At 44.1% G+C, this 23,917-nt stretch overlaps 1 protein-coding gene and 1 long non-coding RNA gene across 6 annotated transcripts in view; one reads left to right on the forward strand and one right to left on the reverse strand.

Moving 5' to 3' along the window:
* Nucleotides 1-2,440: 2,440 nt before the first annotated feature.
* On the forward strand, nt 2,441-11,589 carry LOC143016977 (uncharacterized). 2 transcript variants are annotated; one of them, XR_012965574.1, is made up of 4 exons: nt 2,441-2,513; nt 4,113-4,193; nt 8,731-8,940; nt 11,405-11,589. It is a non-coding gene; the product is annotated as an uncharacterized LOC143016977 (long non-coding RNA). The 2 variants fall into 2 exon arrangements; XR_012965575.1 differs by lacking the exon at nt 11,405-11,589 and adding an exon at nt 9,258-9,464.
* Nucleotides 3,049-23,917, reverse strand: part of osbpl5 (oxysterol binding protein-like 5) — a 31,648-nt gene continuing 10,779 nt past the window's right edge. For 2 of the 4 annotated variants that reach the window (XM_076171561.1, XM_076171553.1), the window contains 21 exons: nt 14,612-14,767; nt 14,342-14,415; nt 13,270-13,350; nt 12,824-12,922; nt 12,298-12,501; nt 11,584-11,668; nt 11,291-11,453; nt 8,697-8,910; nt 7,918-8,102; nt 7,702-7,783; nt 7,497-7,595; nt 7,267-7,363; nt 7,037-7,135; nt 6,778-6,875; nt 6,388-6,477; nt 6,085-6,221; nt 5,616-5,795; nt 5,351-5,480; nt 5,123-5,237; nt 4,883-4,985; nt 3,049-4,787 (listed from right to left, as the gene is read on the reverse strand). In XM_076171561.1, the coding sequence (XP_076027676.1) occupies nt 4,652-4,787; nt 4,883-4,985; nt 5,123-5,237; nt 5,351-5,480; nt 5,616-5,795; nt 6,085-6,221; nt 6,388-6,477; nt 6,778-6,875; nt 7,037-7,135; nt 7,267-7,363; nt 7,497-7,595; nt 7,702-7,783; nt 7,918-8,102; nt 8,697-8,910; nt 11,291-11,453; nt 11,584-11,668; nt 12,298-12,501; nt 12,824-12,922; nt 13,270-13,350; nt 14,342-14,415; nt 14,612-14,747 (2,607 nt within the window). In that variant the 5' untranslated portion in view covers nt 14,748-14,767 and the 3' untranslated portion in view covers nt 3,049-4,651. Of the gene's footprint in view, nt 4,788-4,882; nt 4,986-5,122; nt 5,238-5,350; nt 5,481-5,615; nt 5,796-6,084; nt 6,222-6,387; nt 6,478-6,777; nt 6,876-7,036; nt 7,136-7,266; nt 7,364-7,496; nt 7,596-7,701; nt 7,784-7,917; nt 8,103-8,696; nt 8,911-11,290; nt 11,454-11,583; nt 11,669-12,297; nt 12,502-12,823; nt 12,923-13,269; nt 13,351-14,341; nt 14,416-14,611; nt 14,768-17,441; nt 17,461-23,917 lie in introns of those variants that run through there. The other 2 variants (XM_076171567.1, XM_076171577.1) reach the window with 2 other exon arrangements.

Consider the following 23,917-nt stretch of genomic DNA (forward strand, 5'->3'; position numbering starts at 1 on the left):
TAAACAAGCCCAACACGCCCGGCTGCAGCTGGCCTCCCACTCACTCACCTGAGGAGACAAGAGGAGGGCGTGGATCAGACACACAGAATGTAATAATAGGCTGTTTTTGTTGGTCTAATTATAGCTCGGCGATGTTGAAAGGTGGAGGAATAAAAGCTTTAAACATGCGACCACTTTACCAAAATGATCTTTGGGAAGAAGTTTGTTCTGGCTATAGTAGATCGTAGACATTAACAGCCTGGTTTACTCCATTTGTTGTTTCTTTTATCGTATTCAAGCAGTTTGGTGATTCATTCTTCTCTGCTTCCACGTGACGGGGTGATGTTTAGATGTGCTCGGTGTTGAGGTGTGTGGGATTCTGTATTTGGCAAGGGAGCAGTTACGCTCCTCTCTCGCCCACTGCCAGGAGATGTAAACACACACACACACACACACACACACACACACACAGACACACACACGCACACAGAGACAGACCACTAGGGGTTAAGCCTGACACTGACTGAAATGAACATGCCTTCCTTTGATGGAGTGCTTATTGCCAGGAAAATAAACACAGCGCACACACGCACACACACACACACTCCAATGGCCTAATTTGGACTTGTGGTGATGCTCCTTCCGTCAGAGGCCCCCCCCTACACACACACACACAGACACACACAGTACAATGGTCCAGTGTACACCCAGCGCTACAGAATGGAAACAAGCTGCCCTTTTCAACACAGAGGCTCAGGATTTTAAAATAGAAATCAAAACAAGGTTCCACATACGAGCAAAACATTGAATCACAGGTTGAGAGCCACAGTTTAAGCCAGGATGTCGTGTTTCTTCTGTGTTATTTCCACTAGTGTGTTGATCTTGTGTGTTTGTTGTTGTGTAGGAGTAAAGTGAGAGAATGTACGATCAGGAATTTGACTATTTTTTCTTCTCTGACATCAAGTTGTGATGTAATCTGTGTTCTATTGTTGGAACAATATAGATGTTGTATGCATTTGAAATGCTATTTGGTAGCTGGATAAATACATAATCAAGAATTTTACATGGGTTACCTTTTATTTTAGATTAAATTACTTTTTTGGTATTACTTAAATTAATTAACACACGGTATTTTCAGATCACGACACCGATGAGAGAAATTGGAGTTCAAAGGAGATGAAGCCGCAGCAAAGCGCCCAGGTAGCTGTGATACACTACACCACAAGCACATTCCACCTCCTGTAGATTAGTCGTGTGTTTGGACAGCGCTGACACTTTGACATGCCACATATTCACTTGATCGCAGTTCAAAGAGAGCAGAGCGACGGCGTTACAGCCATTCACAAAAACACCGACAGGCCCGCCGACCGCATAACGGCAGAAAGGTGACAGAGCGGCTCGTTTTGCAAGGAGGACTTAATGGCATATACATGATATCGTTCCATACATAGTTATCACATGAAAAAAAGTATAAAAATAGGTTTCAGATTATGATTAAAGCAGTACACGGACACCTCATCTTCTGTTAACGATTGACGTGACTCAAGATGAGAGGGCAGAATGTATCTGCAGGCGTGGAAGCACTCCCATAAGTTTGTAAAGCCTGTAATTCTGCTTTCACTTCACAATATTGGAAGTTTATTGGCTCCTTCTCAGTGAAATGAGTCAGTGCTGCGGAGACAAGCGATCCGGTTTATGTGTAAACATTTGATCATGTTCAACCTTTTTTTTCTTGACCCAGTTTGACTCTTTATTTGGTATTTGAAAAGTTGCTTAAGATGTTAACTGGACAAAATGTAAACAGAAAAACTCTGTGTTACTTTATAACAGAGCAGATTTAGAGCAGATTCAAGCTAAAAATAAGTGCCTGTATGTTGACATTGTGACCGTATTTGGATATCACTGACTTGAACTCTGACCCCACAGGCCTTATGCATTGTCAATAGGCTCCTACTGTGTGTGTGTGTGGACATCTTGATCCATGTGGCGTCTGCAAAGAGATTTTCACCCGCTGGTGTTTAGCTTCTGCCTGTGTGAGGGCCGCTTCAAACACTCATGTCAGTAATGTGAAGAAACTGCCACCAACATGGTTTGTACTTGTGTGGGCTGCTGCCACTAATCCTCATGTCAAGTGGTGCATCGTCACCTGAAATACACTGAGTTTTGTCTAACACAGTCGATGAAAGCTACATTTCCAACACCTTACAGCTGTGCTGAATTACATATTTATCCAGATGTCACACCTTTATCCTCTCATGCAGGAATAGCAGCTGGATGTGAACATGAGGGCGGAAAAGGCAAAATGAGTTCTCCAGTAATCTCCTTCATTTGAGGGGAAAGTCCAATAAAATATAGGGAGAGTGACGTTCAGATAAATAGCAGTTTGGTATGATTTTTGGACAGGCGCCGATGAGGCAGCTCAAGAGAGCTGAGTGGGTCCTTCCAATGCTGCTTCTTGGCCAATCGCGCGAGACAGGAAACACAAACGCCGAGAGTCTGAGACGTGAAGAGAAACACAGAGCAAACGAAGAAGAGTTGAGTTGGTTTTGTTTGTACAGTTGTATTTTGTACATTTATGCAATACAAATTTAATCTAATAATTTGTTTTAATGGGCCGTGTTTGTAGGTGTAATTTTGGTTTAATTTGTCATCTTTGTTGCGTTTAAGCTACAGTATCTCTCATAATACTTCCGTTTTCTTTACTTCAATATTACTTGCTACTTAAGTCTTATCTTTTAAGTTCACCAAACACCTAATTATGAAAATAATGCGATTGCAATTACATTTCAAGCTGTTTCAAGCACTTTATTAGAAATCCAAGCACCTTTCAAACCTTGAAAACACCACATTAAAACTATAGCGTTCTCAAGGATTCCCCTCACCCGTACGGACCCTGTGTTATATAAGGAAGAGGACACATTAAAGCAGGTTATGACCTTACAAAAGTGACAAATACTTCAATACAGTCGTCTGGAATCTGGAAGAGTTTTGTCATATCAGTCATACATCAACGTCTCCCTCTAGTGGAGAGAGGGACACGTGACAAATGAAGAGCACAGGACTCACAGGCAGGGTTAAAATGTCCGTTTTTACTGTAGTGCTACAGTATGCAACAGGTATGAGTGAAAACAGTGGGAAACATCAGGTTCTGGATGAATCAGTTCATGTCAAGAACACCTGGCATGTAGCATATCTACGACATGGCAGTAGAGTAAAAAATAAAACAAAAACGTGAGAATAAAAGCATTCAAAGAGTCGACTTCCTCCTTGTGCTCATTCTGATTTGCTCCCATTGGGGTTGAATCAGTACTGGCGTTGGGCCAATGGGGACCAAACTGTCAAGGGTAAAACCAACCGAGATCACAGACCCGGTTTTGTTTAGCGAGACCACAACGGATTGACTCCCCTCCTTCACGACATACAGACAGAGAACCCACAAAACCCCCCGGGAGACGATCGTCCCCCATGGCCTCCGTCCTTCAGGCAGAATTAAGATTAAGGGAAATCAAGGTTAATCACCCAATAAATACATTCTGAAATATCTTAGAAACAGATTCCATCGACACGCTCCAGACAAAACACATACAAAATGATTTAAAAATTTACTAAGTGTACACATCTTAAAACAGTCACTTCAATGTAGTGTAGACCAAGACGCACACACACACAGACCCCTCCTATTAGGCCTACAGGAGTACTTTAGTTTCCTAACCTGGTTCCTTAGTCCAATCTCTTTGCCTTTCTTTCCAGACACACACCTGTTCTGTCCCTCCTTTACGTCTCTGATTGTACACACTAGTGTCGTGGTCTAGACTAAAGCAGTGCTATGCTATTCTCGCCTCTGTCATAGCGCTATAGGCACACAAAAACAAAGACACGCCGCTTAGCTCTCTGTCCGCCGCCGCCGTCTTCTCGCTGTCCTTCCTGCCCGTGTGTCATTTTGAAACACACTTCCTGTAAACAAGTACTCTTTGTCCTTTCGGATTATAAATACTGTTTTGGTAAAATCATCATTATTAAAACACGAGACAGTGTATCTGAGCGCACATCGATACAAAACAGACAGAATTGCACTGTTGGAAGATATTCCCTCTTCATTTGTACATAATATTTTCTCTTCTTTTTGGCTTCAGCATTAAGGCCCAAAATCTGGAGTGGAAGAGGAGTAGGAAGTCCAAGCAGTGATCTACCTGTGCCCATAGGGCCTACCAGAGGTACGGACATCACACATACACACACACACTCACAGATCAACAGTATTGCAGGGCAATATAAAAAGAAACTAAGGAATGGTGAAACATCCTCCGTCGTTTTTTTTACAAAATCATTCTACACCATTAAACATTTCATCTTATTATTCAAGACATTTGAGGCATTCTCTCATCCCTCCTTCCCTGTCCAAAGTGCGTGGGTGCCGTTGTTGCTTCAGTCAGGCTACACTAGGGGGTGCCGTTGCTCTCTGCAGATGACAGACGGGCGGTGGCTGTGGCTGTGTTTATTGCTATATTGTCTGTGCTCCTTCCCTTTTGGGGGAATATGGGGCAAGTTTCCCTCTTGGTGCTGAACCGAGGTCACTGCCCCCCTTCTGCTGATTAGAGTCTGTGTCTGTGTGTGTGTGAGGGATCTAATGCCAGATCAGTGCCTGAGGGAAACCCCACAGAGAGGGGCAGGCTCAGGTGAAGACGTAGTTGAGAAGGAGCTGGGAAAGAAGCAGAATACACACGACGAGACAGTGACGGGCCACTAATGACACGCCGTCATCTGCCACCCTCCGACGAGCCAGCTGACGACTCAGACCCACAAGGTTCCTACAGAGGGAGAAAGCCCAGGGTGAGCTCGGCATCATAAAGCTGCATGAAGTCTAATCATCTATGTAATCGCTAAAATAAACACAACCACAAACCTCTGGATGTCCAGCTGTCTCTTCTGTATAGATGTGATGGACGCCTCAATCAAAGCCACGTCCTTCACCACTTTATTGCACCGTGCACACTGGTTTAAGAAGCCTGGGGCAATGAGAGACGAGAACATAGAAAAGAGGTAACTCATACTGATAAAAGAACAGTATGAGTGTGAGTGTGTGTGTGTGTGTGTGTGTGCGCGCGCGCGTGCGTGCGTGCGTGTGCGCGCGTGTGTGCCTCACCTTCATTGTCTGAGGACTCGTGTGTGGGTTCAGGCGTGGTGCTGCTGCTCTCAGTGTTCTGGCTGCAGCTGGACGGTTGGCTGCTGGCCTTCCTGTGCTTCCCGTTCACCTCAGTCTGAGCAGAGGAAGAAGACCATTACTGTGGCCCGGCGTGTGCCAACAAACTGCTGAAACGACTCAGCGACAGCACCTACAAAGCAGTGTGAAGGTGTGTTTTGGCTGGCTTACCTTCTGCTGGCTGCCCCAGCTGTGGCTGTAGGAGAGTCTGTTCAGTCGCCTCTGGGTTTTTTCGTGCGTCTGAATCAATCCGTCCTTCTCAAACTGAACCAGACACAACTCGGGGTCCCACGGTCGCATGCTGCCACGGGACAATACGCACAGAAGATGCAGAGTGAGGCTTTTCATCTACACTGTACTTACAATGACAATATTGGTTTATATTCTTCAGCACGTGTGTGTTTTGTTCACTTGTGTGTGAGGTGTGTGTTCATACTCGATGTGCTTGTAGGTCCACTCTGAGGTAGCAGGGTCCTGATGAAAAAGTCGGGAGCTCCAGGGTTTGTCTCCTCTCTCCCTGGCCTCCCCCCTTTGAGCTTCCTCCAGCACAAACTTCTCCTGGGTGGCTCGGTTCTGGTCCCGGTCCATGATGGCACTGGTCACATGCTGCCACAGTCTGTAAAGAGCGTATTCATTTCAGACACATTATGTACAAAGTGCTATCATGATTAGTCAATGAGCAGAGAATCTGAGAGGATCGGGTTTGGATTGGATCAAGAGAACAACTGGATGTAGGAAATCTGATCCTGCCGTTTGCAAAGGTGTTTAGGAGATAATATCACCAGCAACAATCCAGTAAAACACTTGTCAAAGTCGTACACAAATGACTTTCAAATGAATCGTAATCACTGTTTGATGGGGGAGGTGTGTATCGAGTGAAGGACCAATCCACACTTGAGCTTTACCTCTCTGACTCAAACTCCCCCTGCTGGTCTATTTGGACCACTTGTCTCTTGAGACGGCTGCTGCGGACTTCTGGGATTGGATTCCACAGCGTCTCCTGCTGGCCCGTGCGCTTTTCATGTATGAACACCTCGTTGTCCTGTTTATAAATAATTACAATTAAAGAAAGATCAGGCAGGGTTTCAACTTTTCTTTCCTCTCACTTAACATAATGATGAGAACCAGCAATGTCAGGAATGTTGGAATACTTTGATCCAAGCAGGTAAACTCAGACGAGAGGGAGGCTGAGGGAGAAAGGTTCTTACCCAGTGTCCATCAATCGTGGCCAGCAGCTCCTCTGCCATGCAAATCTTCCCACTGATCTGATTCACAGAGCAGGGCCCACCGAGGAAAGGCTACAAAATAAGAAACAAATCAAAACAAGTACTGTAAGAAAAAGTATACAAACTCTCACACTGTTAAAACAAGATGAGCCAAAATTAAGCAATAATTCCTAAAAACAAACTAATTAAGTGATTTAATGATGACAGTAAGAGAGATTTACCACATCTAGTATGAGACAAAAAGCTATTTCTGCATCAAATGGTATATGGTAAAAAAAGTGATCTAATCAAAATTACAGTATAACAGTATAACAAAATGCGGTTTAAATCAGCCTGACCATTAAGAATAGATACTTCAAACGATTCCATTACCTTCAGTTTGAACTCCAGCTCTGCCAGACATTTTGTTTTCTCACACTCAATGGTTATTTTCCCCCCCATCTCTAGTGTCATAGTACCGTACAGGATACCTACAGGAGACACACGTACAGTAACAGAAAATAAGTTACATTAAAGCTACTCACTCATTCAACCTTCAAAGACAGGATATGCTATGACAGATTATGGTAATATGGTGTAGTGATGAGTTACTCTGGTAGTGTCCACATTTCCTGTAGACCTAATCCGTTACCTTTGCAGTGAGCGTAGGGCATGGTGATGACATACTCTTCATCCCTGCTTAGAAACAGCAGCCTGGCTTTCCCATCCAGAATGGCAGACAGGGAATTCCCTACAAGAGCAGAGTGACGAGAGAGCGTCAGTGAACTGAGACATACAGAATCTGCTGCCTTGTAAAGCTAAACATGAATATTTTGATGTAGTTTCCAGCAGATATATAATATGTTGCAAACACTGTTGTACCATAGAACTTGGACTTGGCGAGGATGCTTCCACTAATGGAGAAACCATCTTTCCTATTGCAGACATAAAAGGCAGAGATGGGTGGATGGTGGGACACCTAGAGGAAAGGTGGAGGCAGAGGGTCAAAGGCGGTCCCACACGTGTTCATTTCATTTGTGTAAAGCATTAAACACAAGGGCCGATCTATGTACTCTATTTCTTTGCATGCCAAATGCAAATGTTGGTCAAACCTGTTCAGCTATGTAGAAAGTGCAGCTGTCGGTTTGTGGATGAAGCCAGCAGCAGCGAAAGGTTTCCCCCAGGATTGGATTGTAAGGCTTCTTCAGACCCTGAGAACATGGAATGTTATTAGTACCAATACAGCTGCTACGACATCGAAGATGATTACTGGAAGAAGAAGATGTTACTACGACCCAACAAGGAAGAAAATCTCACCTTGGGCTTTTTGTAGAACCCAGACAAGTACCATCTCAACACCTGCTTGATGCGACTGTATGCACTCTCCTCCATGGCAGCTCTGTGACAAGGTTTGAGAAGAAGAAAAAAATAAAACCATTATGAAAAGACCGAAAATGTTACAATGTGAAAATTTGTTTTGGTACGAGTGCATGCTGTGTAAGTGCACAGAGACAATGACATTCAGATACTGACTGTGAGAGTAGGTCTGCGTGGAAATAGTAGTCAGACAGCTTGTCCAGGAATGAGCGCGGCTCCAGGATGAAGGTGGGCAGAACCACCTTTGACAAGTCCATGCCTGGCCGTAGCTGCTTCAGCAGGGTCCAGATCAGACCCTTGTTCTCTTCTGATACCGTCTCCACCTGGGATGCTTCTCCAGCCTGGACCAACACAAATAGAAGCAGCAATGCACGAGTGAGACGGGATAGTGGGTGAGAAGTGGGTTCCCGTTAGTGGGAGAAGTGAAAGAAAATCACATTATCTTGCCACAATACAGAAGAGGACAGAGCTGTTTAGAGAGCTGAAGGTGCTGAGGTGAGTGGCTGTCAGTCTGGATACCTCAGTGAGTGGACTTTGGAAGAAAATTTGGAGAAAAAGATCAATTTAATACCTGAGATGGGCATGCAGTGATACCAGTAGAATGTAGGTCAAGCTAGACAAGCGGTGAAGGCAAGGAGATAATCAACAGCCTTAGATAAGAAACAGTAACCGAAAACAAAACTACCAAGAAGTGTCCTGATGTATTTGAGGTAGATGTGTGGGTACAGAAGAAAATGCGGTTCATGTATTATTGTTGGTGTGATGATCTGACTGGTTGTGTTGCTTCTCTCCTCTTCTGTTCTTGGCCCAAGATCTCTACAACTAATCCTGCCAAATCTAAGAGAACCTTCAAAACACTAAAAATGTGTTTGTTCTTCTTCTGTTGCCTTCTTGGCCGATACTCTTGGCACAAATAACTGTGTTCATCCCCTCACCTCAGCCATCTCTTCTGCCCCCTGCTCTATGTAGGCCGTGGCCTGTGGCCCTGGGGACAGCTCATCTGATTGCTCCATGTCGCTCTCCTCCGTCAGCCTTCCGCCATTCTCATTGGCTGCTGTGTCCCAGTCTTCCTGAGCCTCGCGCTCGGATTTGTCTGAAAAGCCGTCGGTCTCCATGTGGTGATTGCCCAGCAGCACACTGTCATTCAATCTGCAGAGGAGAGGTGCACCAAGGTGAAAGGTACAGTATAATGTGCCAGAGCAAAAGCAACACTGGCATTCTATCATTTTGTGCTGCAGGAAAATGTTAGAAACGATGGGTGTGTATGACAAAAAGGGATAAATGAACTGCTGACTAGATGAAACATCATACTCCTGCACTGGTCTTCTTCAGCTTATACTATTACATTTGAACTGTCATAATACGCAGTTCCAGTGATGTCAGTGAAACATGACTGGGGACAATTTAGTGCAGCAACTTGAGGACATTTTCTGACCCTCTGCAGACATTAAAGATTTATTTCATATGACAACTGGATATTACCTCTGTGCTTCCAGCTCTGATTGCCTCGCCACTAAGGGGATCTACGAATCGTTCAACCGTTCCTGTTATCTCATATTGCCTAATCCACTGATGGTTGTGATGAGAAAAGCCCACAGCAGTGAGACAACCTTTCGCTACAAAAACATGAACTGGGTGTTTAGAAAATTTGACCTGTCCAGTTACCCTGGCAACCAGATCATGCTGCCTCACCTTCCTGTAAACTGGTCTCAAATTACCTATTTACAACCAGAGGACATGTATATATATGTCACACACAGTATGTATGTATAGAAGCACAAGCTTAACCTATAGAGTGCTTCGGTTTAGGATACATTAAACCTAATCACCACATTTGCTCTGTAAACCACTGAATTAATAACAAAGTCAATCAAAAAGGGGCATAATAGCTCCAATATCACAGAGATTATTAAACTCAGACAGTAGATTTCTGTATTCTGGTGGCTGCACGTCTAAAAACACAGACACACACAGACAGACAGCCAAATGAAGCCTGGTCTCTGTGGCACGGCACGTTAACAAAGGTTGTTGTCACAAATCTTGCTCACGTCGAGTTAAACCGAAAGAAGGAGGCACCTTTAAACAGTAATGCTGTGTCATGCCTTCAGCAAATGTGCCAATCTATGTCATATCACACTCTGGGATTATTGCTACACAAAATCAGTAAACAGCAGTTTCCCTAAGCAACAGCGACAGCGAATGGCAGTTGAAACTTCAAAATGCCGAAGGGCTCCAGAGACTTGAAAAATCACATTCCTGCACACTGTGTGAATGACTAACCAACCGTAGATGTTATTTATTAACGCAAACACACCCAGGGACAAAGGAGTCTTTCCTTACCTCAGTGATGTACCGCATACAGACAGAAACTCTATCAGTAAACACGAGCAGAACTGCAGTCTACGTGCGCCTCTGATTGAAGTGTGTGTGTGTGTGTACAGGCAGCTTCTACCTGATCTGCATTCTAATCTTAGAAACTAAAAAGGTGGGATTTTGCTTCCTCGACTCTCTGCCACACCTGCTTCCTGAATGTGCGTGTGTTCTCAAGTTCCTATGTGCACCTGAATGTGTATTTGTGTGTAGGCGTGTAATGGCTGTGCTCTCTCTCTCTCTGTGGGGCGGTGTGAGGTTCACATTCGACATTCAGTCTTCCTGCGCTTCTCCCAGCCATGTGACCTAACAGGCTGCTGTGATTGGCCGGGAGAGGAGAGGTAGAGGAGGGAGAGCTGGGATTGATGGCCACAGAGAGCCATGAAGGAGGGGCTGGGGGGGGCCTAATGTACAATATATGAATGAGTACGTAAACAATGCCCACACATATGAGCACATACATATTTGTACAGGAACATGTACTCCCAAACAGATGTACATGAACACAGATACACATTTGTCACTATCTTACATCATGACAATCGTGGCAGGATTACCTACATGCACGTAGAGCTCCATCTAATTGTATTTATGTGGCTTGTTTTATAGCACGTTACGCAGCGACTGTGAACAGATATAATGGCTGCCACAGAAACACTGCAATGCTCCTTCTCACACATCGTGGTTACAGTCAATTATTGTCAAACTTGTATAATGCTTTATTCAAGAGAATTGTTTTGCCTGCATAGTTTGCATACATAACAAACACGGCACAGTTTTGTGCACTGTATGACCTTAAAACTCTATTTATTGTGACCCCTGTGACTGAAAACATATAGGCTGTTAAATGAAGGAGAGTATATTTCATTTAAACAATGTCCTAAGGATCCATTTTTCTCATGCTGTGCTTCTTGACCACCAGAAATATCAGCTGGGGAAATTGCTACATCCTAAGTTTGAATGGAAGGCAGCATTCATTTGTTTTGTAGCAGTGCCAGCAGTATTTATCTGGGCATGGATTGGCAAGCGCCGCTATTTGACTGGACAGCAGGGAATGCAGACAGTCCAGTGACAACAAAGCTTAATTGAGATGCAGTTAAAATTATATCTATAATATCTTCAGTGTGTGAGGCTTCAAGAGTAAATATGTATCACTCACTGTAGCAGCTCTGAGTCAGTGAGGGCAGTAGACTGCAGTAGTTGGAATAGATGGGAAGACTCAGATGAGGCGCTGAAATCTCCTTCTCTTCCTGCTTTGGCCGTCCGCTTATAGAGGCTGGAGCAGCTGAGCGCCAACTCCAGGGCATCCATCCAACAACGGCCTGCAGACACCCGCAGAGTTTTCAGAGGCTGACTGCTTTCAACAAACAACTCAAAGCAGTGGTCCGGAATAACTAATTAAACATGCAGAAATGATACAACGGCAACTAAAGCAAACACATGAAGCCTCACCATCAGACTCAGAGGCAGCTCTGAAGATCAGGTAGTTGCTGGGTAACGGCTGAGTGATGGAGCCGACATTCTCTCCCTTGGGACCCTGACCATATGGATGAAACGTTGACTCACATCTCATAGCATTTAAATCATGTAAAACAAAAACAAACGCCTCCCAGCAAAACACATAATGGGTTACTGAGTGTTATTACCATCATCTAAAAGATAAACTATCAAGAAGTCACTCAGAACACCAAGGCTACGACGTAAATCTCTTTTTAATGATATAGCAAATTAGGTTTTAGATCCAGATCCAGATATGCATCAAAATACAAAGTGACTAACATGCTGATTGGCTGATGTTGGCCAGAGTTTCTGCAAAAATTACTCAACCTGTCTGTGAAGTTTAGATCACTAGCCCTTTATAAAATGGTCCTCTAAACTCACTATCTTGCCAAAGTGCTTCCGAAATGCCGAATGTCTATTTGTATTACTTACACTAAGACTGCTGGTATTAGAGAGCATCACAAACTACCCTGACATCTAAATTGAATTGAAGAACAAAGAATAGAACTATCCTGGGACTGAGTTAATACACTCCGATATTGGTCTGTCTCAAACTGACAGCCTCCTGAATAAAAGCCCACTCAAAGCACTCAACAGTGTCCGAGGTCTTCAGGTCTGTTATTACTGGTGTTCTAAAAATGTCCATTAGCTTAAAAGATGTCTGACCTTCACGGCCCAGATGGATTTGTCCAGCGGGTGGTACAACTTGAAGCAGAATCCGTCCTTCTTGGAGGGCCTCTCGATCAGCTTACATGCGCTGAGCAGGATGGTGCCCACCCAGTGGTCTGTTTTGGGGGTTTTATAGATCAAGAGCACCCCAGGCTTCAGGGCACACCACAGCTTGGTCCAACTCCTTAAAGAACCACGGATCTTAAGGGGTACAATGAGAGGGAAAGGAGGCGATTTCAGAATCAGAATATCATGGGAATGGAAAAGGACATTGCATTAATGTGCACTGAGACAGTACGAGATCCTATACATTACCGGCCTAATGTTAAGATAGTATACTAAGCATAAACAGGAACACACTGTGAATCATTCCATATCCTGGAGCAACACAAATATGACAACTACAAACGAATAACTACATAAATAGTAAGAGATTGAATGCCTGAATAGCTTATTATTATTTCCAAAATTGATTTCTTGGAGCCTGTGGAGCAGATCTGTTTCATAACAGCATTTCCCGCACCTTTAGCCAGTTGGACATGACGACACTGGGATCCTTTAGTGCAGTGAACAGTTCTTTGGCTGCCCGTTTCTTCTCTTGCCTGTAATTCTGCTTTTGGAGCTGTAAACAGAGCAGTCACTTGCATGAGTCATCGGACCTGCTGATAGGACGATTGAAAAGCACAAACACTAGGGGGAGGCAGAGTCAAACTAACTTCATGTTGGCCTACAGCCTTTGCTTGCCAGAATGACTGATTGTCCTTACTTCAGATTCTGGTTAGGATTAAATGTCAGCCTCTACACAATGACATGTCAGTGAGATGAACACATTTAAAACCAGGACATATTTGAAAAGTTGCCCAAATAGCTTGTTTGCCATGTTCTAGTCCACCAAACACATGAAAAATAAATGAAATGCTCAGCATCCCAAACAAGCCTCTACAACATGGGCCAGGAAATGATGTGTACCTTGAGAGACTCCTTCCTGGCCAGCTTCTCGGTGGGGGAGGGGCAATCCTTGTCCACGCCGTTAAACATCCTCGACTCAGACTAGAGGAGGGCGGAAAGGAGAGCAAACCGTCATGAGCTTTCAGCGAAGAGTTATGACGAATACTCCAATATTCCATTCGAGGCAAATTTTGAGAAAGTATGTTAATATCCTTCTTATTCTTAGATTATCTAGGGACAGGGTGTTAGCACACAGGTTGTAAAACTCTTTAATTGCTTCCTTTGCCACGTAGCGCAGCAGCTATCCTGCTGGGTTGAGTGGTGCAAGTGGGTGGTGATCCTTTCAGTCAGCAAAGTTATCTAGCAGGCAGTTATTTTTTCCAGAGGATGACACATCTTGGTGCTGTGACAAAATCCCACTGACTTCCTTTATTAGCCAACAAAGGTCACAGATGAGTTTTGTGGTCTCCTTTTATCAATGACGAGGTAAAGATACGAACATCAGTGGGAAGTCTTCCTTCCGTAAACCACACAGTCTTTATGTGCTTGACAAACATGACTCACAACAGTATTTGGTAAAGGCACACAGAGTCTGACTGAGGCAATTCTAACAGCACGGTGCACAATTACAGCCTGGTGTGAATGACAGTATGTAATGCTCAGCCTGCCGTTGTCCATTAAGAGCATTATTTACACACACACAGATGTGTGAAAGGAGAGGAGAGGAGAGGAGAGGGGAAGAGAGGAGAGAAGAGACCTATATTATCCACTTTACTAGACATTTATCAATCACTGCACTACACTTGCTTAGTAGTGGAGACAGGGTGTTTGAAGCAAAACAACATAACAGGTCTGAACTGAATGGCTTGGGATTCTAAAGACAGAGTTCCCACCATGGCCTCAAAATACAAATATATACTCCCTATTACTATGCTGGAATACCAAAATGCCCTTCGTAGCTCTACCCAGTAAACATGCTTAAAATGCAACACTTCAGGCTATTAGGCATAAAAACCCATCCCAGACTGCTGACCTAGTGAGCCAATAAGAGTGAACTGTTAGGGAGCTGCCCAATCATAAACCATGTTCTTACCTTGCTGCTTGGCGATTGGGCAGGACTGAGCTCATTACTCAGCATGGAGAGACTGTTCCTGTCTGTCTCACTGCCTGGTGGGAACCCACAACACACAGGGACATACAAATGAGCTCAGTGAATACACGGACAATTAAAGCATGACAGACAAAGACGCGGCTAATAAGCAGCTGAGCACCAAGGTTAAGACAGGACAGCAGGGACGTTTGTATAGATATTTGCCCGTCTTATCCCTCATTCTGGTTCGGTTGTTAGCTGTAACCTTTTTACCTGGGCTGAGGCTGTAGAGGTCATTGTCTCCTCCAAAGGACAGGTTCCGGGTGAGGGCGCGGGGGTCAATTTTGGGTGGGGAGCTGGCACTGTGGCTCAGAGAAAACCGCCGATGGAACAAATTCTCCTCCTTCATCCTGACAACCTGCTCGTCCTCTGCGGGGAGAGCAGAACAAAGGGGAAGAAAGATGTGAGACGGCAACGGAGACAAGGGTGGAAAACAGAACGTTCCAATTAGAACAAAAGCCATGCAAGACATTTTTTTAAAAGGTCACGTATATGTTTGATAACACTGCATTCACTCCTGTTTACAAGAAAACTGTTCATTGAAGTGATTCAGTCCATACATTCACTCTCTACTCTGTTCTTGCTCCCTTATATTTTGCAGTTTTACAGACTTAATCTCCTTCATTGGCCCATCTCTCTGTGTCCATCAGTCTGTCTGGACCCACGCCCTTTCTCTGCTCTCCTATGCTAACAAAGACCTTCTGTACAAGGACATTTCTGCCCGTCCATACAATGGGACTGTACATGGCAGTGACCGGCCACACAGACGGCACAGTGCTGCCCGCTGTAATGCGACGGACGCGGCCAATTTCGGATGACTCTATACACATGCAGCCAGTAATGAAGACACCCCACCGCCACCAGCAGCAGCACTGCCGCTACTCTTTTTTGCCTTTTGCCCTTTGCTACAGTGCCCCAGGCTTGTAAACACAGCAGTAGGACAGGCCTATGTTTTCTATTAGGCTCAGTTGAACATAAAACGAGGACTTCATCTTTCCTCAACAAATTCTTCAATTATGCGTGACTAACACATTGGTTTACATGGTCATAACATTAAGATATGGCACTAAGAACTGGTTCTGCAGCATCACGCCGTCACTTTTGTTGTTCATTTACAGCCGTGAGAAGATGAATCACTTTTTAAACCACCGAGCCCACATAAACTGGACAAAAACAAGTAGAGCTTAGGCCGACACATTTCTGTCAACAGTGTTAAAGATGTTTTTCGCACATACAGCTGTGTGGAAAACATCTCTGATTCTTAATGAGAGCCGCTTTCCTTCTTTGATCTCCGGGGACCGAGTGATGCAGCAGGAGGCCTCGCTTTCCCGTCTCCGTCTGTTCTTTCCCCCTTTGTCTCCCTTGTCGTCTCGTCTACAGACCTTGGATTATTGACACCATGCAAATTTTTCATAACATGATATAAATAACTGTAGTGGGCCGCAGCTGCGTCCAGACAGATCATTACGCTCCGTTCAAATGGGTGCTGAGTAGATCACAGTAGATTAGAAGTGACTGTGAAACACTCAGGTTAATGGCGCGTAGCTGTTACCACCTGGGTCTGTCTGGACAGCTACACTGCGCTCTGCTGGGATCAATGTAATCCCATTCATTCTTCCCCTCGGTGCACAAGTACATACAGTAGGCAACAACCTCTGACTCGCAGCCTACAGAGGAGTCTCACCCACTCACATCCTCAATTACGATATCCAGAAACGGTGTTACAGGAAATCAATTCATGGAAACTTTAAACAAAGTGATTCATATTTCAACTCCAACCGACAACGCTATTGGATAATGTCAGTGCGTGTTGTTTTTAAGATGGCGGTGTATGAGCGTTCATGGTGAGCTGCAGGTACAGAAATACAACAAAGGCCATTCAATTGATCAAATATGTGATAAGGCATCATCTTAGTGTATCAGGTACCTGGTGTTTAACCCCCTTCAGCCAAAGGAATTGTGCTGCATCACACCTCCATGGGGTGTGATGTTGTGATGTCATGATGTCATATGGGATGTCGTGATGTCATGTGGGACCCCCTATGTCATGTGATGTCATATGTCATATGTGATGTCATGTGATGTCATATATCATGTGTGATGTCATATATCATGTGTGATGTTATGTGATGTTGTGATGTCATATGGGATGTCGAGACATGTCATATGGGACATCTTGAGCAATTGGGACATCTTGAGCTGTGCGACTACTTATGTATTAATGTATGAATGGAACTGTGTGTTGTTTATTTATTGTTATTTATTATTTGTTTGTTGCTGTTATTTATTACTGTTCAAAGATTCAGGCGAAGCACAAATGCATTTCGTTGTATTATCGTATACAATGACAATAAAAGCTATTCTATTCTATTCTATCTCTATGTTGCATATAATACTGTTTTTTGTCCGGGGAGCAGTCCCAGTATTCCCTGTTCCCAGTCTTGATTTAGTTGGCAACTTGACCCTCATTGAGAACACCACAGATTTGTGCGTTCTGTCAGTCGTTGTGCAAATCCCACCTGTATTTGTGGAGTAGCAGTTTCTAGATCTATTTCTGGGTGAGAAGTGTTTTATTCAAGGCTTACGGAGGCACGTCCACTGGGGCATGTGGGCTTTCATGCCCGAGGAGACAAGTCTTTCCCTCGGTAGAAGAGCGGTTATCTGCTCCCCCCTGTCCCTTCCTTCTGCCCTTTGCTACAGTGCCTGAGGCAGAGGACAAAGTACAAACAAACACAAACATATGCGTGCACAAATTCACATACAAACAACTGAAATTGTAGTCATGTATGCAGTGTTTAAAAAGTCTTTCCTCTGTGTCAAAGACAGCATATGACAGTGCTGCATGTGTGCCAGCTGTCTGTCAAGTGTGAGGAAGATAGGTCCAAATATTAGGACAAGAATGATAAAATTTAAATGCTTTGTTGCCGAGTAATCGCTGGTCAACAATACAGCATAGCACAGGTACAAAAATACAAAGAAGCACACTCTAAAACACCCACTTTGTTATTGCTTCACTATGTGTCACTCTCCACCCTCTGAATACCTTCTCATTTAGTGATCTTCTATTCTCTTCTTCATCTCACCCTCTGCTTTTTTGTCCTTTCAGAGAGTCTGCTGAGAATACGAAAGAGAGAGAAGAAAAGTGAATTTATTCTTTCCAAAAAAGAAGCCTTATTCTCCCTTAGTGGGCCAGTCTATAAATAACACAGCATGGCTGCAGAGCTAATGCAGCATGTGTAGTACAGTGGTGAACCCTGTGTGGGGTGCAAGCTGCATGGGAAGAGCTTGAAGCTTCAGTGTTACACAACTGTAAACACTACGGGCTGCCAAACTGTATGCGACACACACACACACACACACAATAAATACCACTTCCAGTACCAGCCCCCGGGTGGGTCAAGATGCTGTGGACAGACACTCAGACTGACAATCACAGCCTGTCCTCACAGCTGCTGGGCGGGATTTGTTTAGAGAAAGAGTCTACTCACTGCGGGTATGAGCTCATTAGTTAGTCTAGTACTAACATGGGCGTGGCATCTCCCCCTCCCCAAGCTTAATGTGTACATGTTGTGTGTGTGTGTGGCTGTCAGCTGGGTGCAAATGCAGTTGATTGCAGATACAGTACATACGTGCACGCTTGTGTGTGGAACGGGAGAATGAGCCTGTGGATGATGAGCTCGTGCCTCTCTGTCTGCCTTACTGCTGCAGACACAGAGGAGCATCACAGTCCATTGCATCCTTTTACTAAAGGAGAGGGAGATAATGCTCAACACTCTAACCAGCCGATCCCTGCAACAGTAGCAAAGAAGGCCGCATTGAGCGCGCGCGCACACACACACACACACACACACACACACACACACACACACACACACACACACACACACACACACACACACACACACACACACACACACACACACACACACACACACACACACCAGCAGTGTTGCTCAAGTACGGCATCTGTGGTGGAAAACCTACTGATGCGTTAAGATTGGGGCCAGACAGTAGCATCATGTTCATTAACTGGTGTGTGTTCGTCTCTGTGTTTGCTTTTGTGTACACGCAGCTGTGTATATTTGTGACAGGGAGCATGGATGAGTGTGCGCCTATCTGGGAAAAGTATTATGGCAGACTGGTTGGCTGGTAACATAATATGTAACTAAATGATTGACTACTTCAGCTTCACTCTGTGGGAGGTCCCCGTGACGTGTGATCCTCTGTGGAATAGAAATAGAAGCGTCTGTCCTTCAGTTGGCTCACCAAAGCTAGATTTATTCAACCTGACCTCTTTCAGTCGTGCCAGTCATATATATATATATGTATAGCTTTTGTTGTGAGATTAAAATGACTACATCAAGGTGACAGATTGAGTTCAAGTTACACTGTATCTCTATTTCTAAAGACTCAGATTTAAATGTAAACGTTTGGCTTCCCCCTTTCTCTGTGATTAAGCAGACCTGCGAACTCAACAGCAGTGAAAAAAGGCTTCAAGGTATGAAGACAAACTCTGTAGGGCGGCCCGGGGGGGTGTCCTCTCCCGCAAGTGTGTATTTCCAGAGGAAAAAACCTTTATTTTCGGGATACCGGGCCTGCTGTTGAAAAATGGGCCTTCTCGCAAATGGTCTGTTTGACTTTCAAAACGCAGAGTTTGCAGGTATGTTTAAGGATTGCAGCCGTGGCCTTTAGAACAGTAACGGAAGACAAACCAGGCATGAGAGAATGCAAAATAGACAGTACTGCTGAGGGGGGAAACACACAAGGAGCTCCTGGGAACAGCAAGGGGCATCCAAAGGTATCAGGAGGCCAATAATAAATACAGATAAAAAGCCAGAAATAGAATTACCTTGTTGATGCTTTTCTTTGTGTGCAAAGTCTACTACGTGTTGTCTTTGTTTACAGAGTTTAAAAAGGGAAGGGGCCTCTCCTTTGAGCGAGTACAAAAGTGATTCCGTTCCTTTCATTCCTTCACCTCTAGCTGGTTTACATTGTGGGGGAGAGAGAATATGTGATAAAGACATATCAAACATAAACACCTGCTTGAAGAACCCAATGAAATAGTGACAAACCTCAACCCTCCCCACTGGCTCAATAGTATTATACAGTATCTACTACAGCCGCAGAGATACTGGGCCAATATTTAGCCAGTGATATGGTCTACTTGTGAAAAAGATAACAGTGAGGTGGCAGGACCGGGCCGGTCTATAACACAAACATCCCCTTGTCCTCAGCACTAACCTTGAACTATGAGTAGAGGGACACATAAAACGACAACAGCGTGTGACCCTCAGTAACCCCGTTGAATGTGTAAGCGCACTGATTTGATCACTCATTACACCGATCGGGAGGTGGAAAGGTAGAAGGGAGGAGTCTAGCTACATGCTGGGACCTGTACAGTGTTTTTACAATGTTGATCACTCAGGCGAAATGCCTTTTCTCTGGGTGCTTTATCACATAAACGCAAACACATCCTACTTAAAAGACTCATTTAATTAAGCCTAACAAACACATATGCACCGTATTGGAGCAGCAGGGAGCCTGGTGTCACGCTGCTTTCTAGCAGGATTAAATTCTGTTCAGTAAAGCTCAAACTGAAAGGAGGGCTAATGTTTCTTTTACACAATACACATTAATCCTAAATTAAACAGTAATTCCATATCTGTCTACACCACTGTTATTTAAGGAGGAAGCTGTGTGAGAGCCCTGAATTATCCCACGTACCACACAGACAGTCGGGTCTGATTGTTTTTCTCACGTGGGTCTCTGACTCTCTGTCCCTGCCGCCATTCCCCTCCAAGTGTTACTGCATCCACAGATGGACGCAGATGACACACACACACACACACTCACGCACTCATACACGACCTCAACATGCACATTTGCTCTCGCACTAATCTCAACAACAATGAATGAAGGATTCTACAACATGCTTGTGACTACATCACTGGTACTGGAATGTGGTTATGTAATATAAGATCTTGCTTGTACAATACATAGAGTACATGACATACTGTACGGTCCTTTCAAACACTACAATTCCACTTTCACTATGTGCTAAACCTTAAAACGTATTCCACACCATTTAATCTACAGTTAAACCTAAAGGCTGGCATTTGAAATCCATTATAAAGACATTTATTTATGGTGAATATTGCTGCAGCATTACAAAGGCTTATGCCTCGATTTATGCTCTCTGTGTTGTGAAGTATGCGTATGTTTACATGTGAACACTGCAGTAAGTGTTGGGGAATCGCTATGCCAACAGCCAGATCCAGGCCAGCTGTTCCTAACATGATTAAGTCCAGAGCCGGGCTACAGACGTTCTCTCCATCTTTCCACAACTCTGTCTACAGTACGCTACCTTTAGTGCACCCAGCCCAGTTAACCCCCGTCTGACCAGGGCCATATGACCTAGATACCAAAAGGGGAGGGGCTACAGACAAACACACCAATGTTTGATGCAGATGATACAGAGGCCACACACACACACACACATACACACACACACACGAGAACAGAACCAACGTGTTGCACACAAGATAAGCAGAAGTGTTCTCTGTAGGTTGCTTGCATGCAGTGCATTCAAACAGGAGCACTTGTACAGCTGCTGCAGGATCTCTCACACTCTTAACAATGGCAATCTGACCTTTATTTCGCCAACAATCATCATCAATGAAAATGATCTATACAAGCCTAGCCAGTGCCGCTTTAATCTGACACAAACTGCTCTTTCCTTCCTCTGACTTTCTCCGTCTCATTTTCCACAGCCTCCACAACTTCCCTTTTCACCCACAGAGGGTTTCAGCCCATATCAAAAGGCCCTGTCATGATGTAATAGGGTGGTTAAATTGCTGCAGTGACCTGAAATGGAGCACGAGAGAAAAATTCGAATTCGAATTTGCATAGCCCTTATACACTATATAACACTGAGTGCACCGGCTGATTCAACACTTTTCTTTATACCTTTACATTTTAAGCCTTGGGGGTGGAATGGGGGAGTGTAAATTAATGGCAAAGCCAAGGTAGGTATGACACTGGACTGTCTTAGCTTGGAATATAGCCAGTGGTGTAAAACTATGAATACCGCTTCATTTGGTGTGGATCATTTTCATCTTGTTTAAGCAACTTTGAGTAAAGCTTGAGTGACGGAAAATATGACCTATAAGAGCTATGTGGATTCATTGGGTCATGCACTAAATAAAGAAAGGTAGGTTTACCAGCCGTGCGAGTCTTTGTGACATCCTATTTCACACCAACTGAGACGCCGTGGCGGTTTAGGTCCTGGGTGTTAAAGTACTGGGTGTTGCATAGTCGCCTCGGTTGTCTCACTTGGGGAATTGAATTGCCTGTTCTCTTCCAGTGTCAGGTTCACTCTCCTGATGCTGAGTGAAGCTGCTGAAAGTGACACTGCATTTCAGTGCCCTTGATGGCCACAGAAAAGGAGACCGCCATGGACATAAAAGTAAGCTTGTGTGTGTGTGTGTGTGTGTGTGGGTGTGTGTGTGTGTGTGTGTGTGTGTGTCAGTATGAGTGAAAGTCATGGCTGCAACCTTTAGATGTATGATACTGACTAATTTCCCCCCGATTCAGAGTCTGGCGGTCTGAATTTCTTCACACAACAGGCTGATATGATTCATGCTATTTTGTGCTTCTATTGATATGACCACCTTTCCTCTCGTCTAGGTTTAAGAAGATGAACGTGAGGTTGTTGTTGTTTTAAAAAGGGAGGGTCTGGATTTAGGGGAAAACATTCTAACAACTCTGAACATCCGGGTAAGCACAGAGGCCTGGAATCAACAGTATAGCAGATCCATGACTGACTCAGATTGAAATTATACTGCACAATAGTTGAACAATGACAGGTACGGCGGTTTTATAGGACTGCTGGATCATAAAGCTACAGTCCATATCTAGGAGGAGGAGGTACATTACTGGAAGAATACAAACAAAATGGCCCCCGTGGTCTTGGCGAGCTTTACATTTCAGAGTTCATCCGGGAACTAAACAGTGACCTCCTTCCCATCCTGTATCTTTCCATTTCCCCTATCAAAAGCCAATGTTCTTGCAAATAGGCTGCCATTGCCAATGTCTCTAGAAATGTCTGATAAGGGGAGGATGAAACCTAAGACGAGAACCTAAGAAACCTTCAAATTTAATTAGTACTGTTGCCTGTCTGTCTGAAGGTATTGAAATGTATTATGAGATTGTTTCCTGAATGTGTGTGTGTGTGTGTGCTATAACTGTACAGTATTTTCAACTGGTCTGTGTTTGAGCAGAAGGCTCAAGGTAAATGGAAAAATAGATGAGGTGAGGATGTTGCTGCAGCATCAAGGAGAAGCACGCTGGGCAGAACAGGGTGGAGTTGGGGCTTTTCAAATGGTAGTTAAGGTTTAATCATGGCTGGATGGTGGCCCTCGCACAGAACAGCAGGGGGTTCCTACTTTAAGATCAAAGGTGAAATCTGTCTGCTAGTTATTTTCTCCATGTGAGTTCCCTAAAATATACCTTCACCCCAGGCAGAGCTCAGAATAGAGCCACCGAACCACACGTGCTCCTACAACTGGCCACAAAATTACTCTCCTGGGTCCCTTGTAGTTCTGACAGTAGACCAACTCCCTTCCCAACCCTTTAGACAGAATAATTACAGTTTTTCATTACGTTTATGATACCTTTCAGGCAGGCTTTTTCCTTCACTTACGATTGTTGGCAAAAGTGGAATCAATAAAAGCCGAATCTAGAAATAATAAATATGGAGAAATGTGAGTAACTAAATAAAACAGATTTCATGCAGCCCTATATAGATGTACTGAATTATGATATTCAGCCCTATGGGGGAGTGGACATGGTTGGAAAAAAAAAATGAAAAAAAATCACCCTTCTGTCGGTGTGCCGAGTTCTGCAAAGTGCCTGTTTGGAAGGGAGAGGATGGAAGGAGGGTCATTAGCAAAGGCCTAACAGATGCCAGCGAGTCATTTCAATGATATTAAATGATGATGCTGAAGCAAAAGGTAACCTGACAGGTTGTAGAGGGTATAACTCGATTTAAATCTGTTTCATCCCAGTTAATCCATGATCAACTGCCACATATATGAATCAACGCTTGGATATTTTCTTATGTAACATTCTATTTTTGCATTTCACTGAGAATAAGTGCATCTCTCCGCAACGATCAGCCAGATAATACAGCTGTGGCTCAAGGCCAAAATATAAACTGGGATATTTCGAGAACTAAATTATTGCAGCTATAAATATGCAACTGCTTTGCAAATTACATAACAACGCTATAAGTAAGACAATTAAAAGTCATTTAAAAAAAAACCTAAATAGACAAGCTTGACATCATCAGTTATGACTTTAACCCAGGTAATCTGATTTGGACCCCAAGTAGCCAAAGGTCGTTTCTGTTTTGAGACTTAGTTTTATGATAAACAACAGGCTCATCTAGCAGCAATGACAGTCCACAGGGTTCTGCTAAGTGTTGGGGAAAATCAGGTGCCGAGGGAGAACAAGCTGGCC

The sequence above is a fragment of the Genypterus blacodes genome, unplaced genomic scaffold (genome assembly GCF_046128005.1).
Source record: "Genypterus blacodes isolate CSIRO-AG114 ecotype Tasmania unplaced genomic scaffold, CSIRO-AGI_Gbla_v1 ptg000015l_1, whole genome shotgun sequence".
NCBI classification, from domain to species: Eukaryota; Metazoa; Chordata; class Actinopteri; order Ophidiiformes; family Ophidiidae; genus Genypterus; species Genypterus blacodes.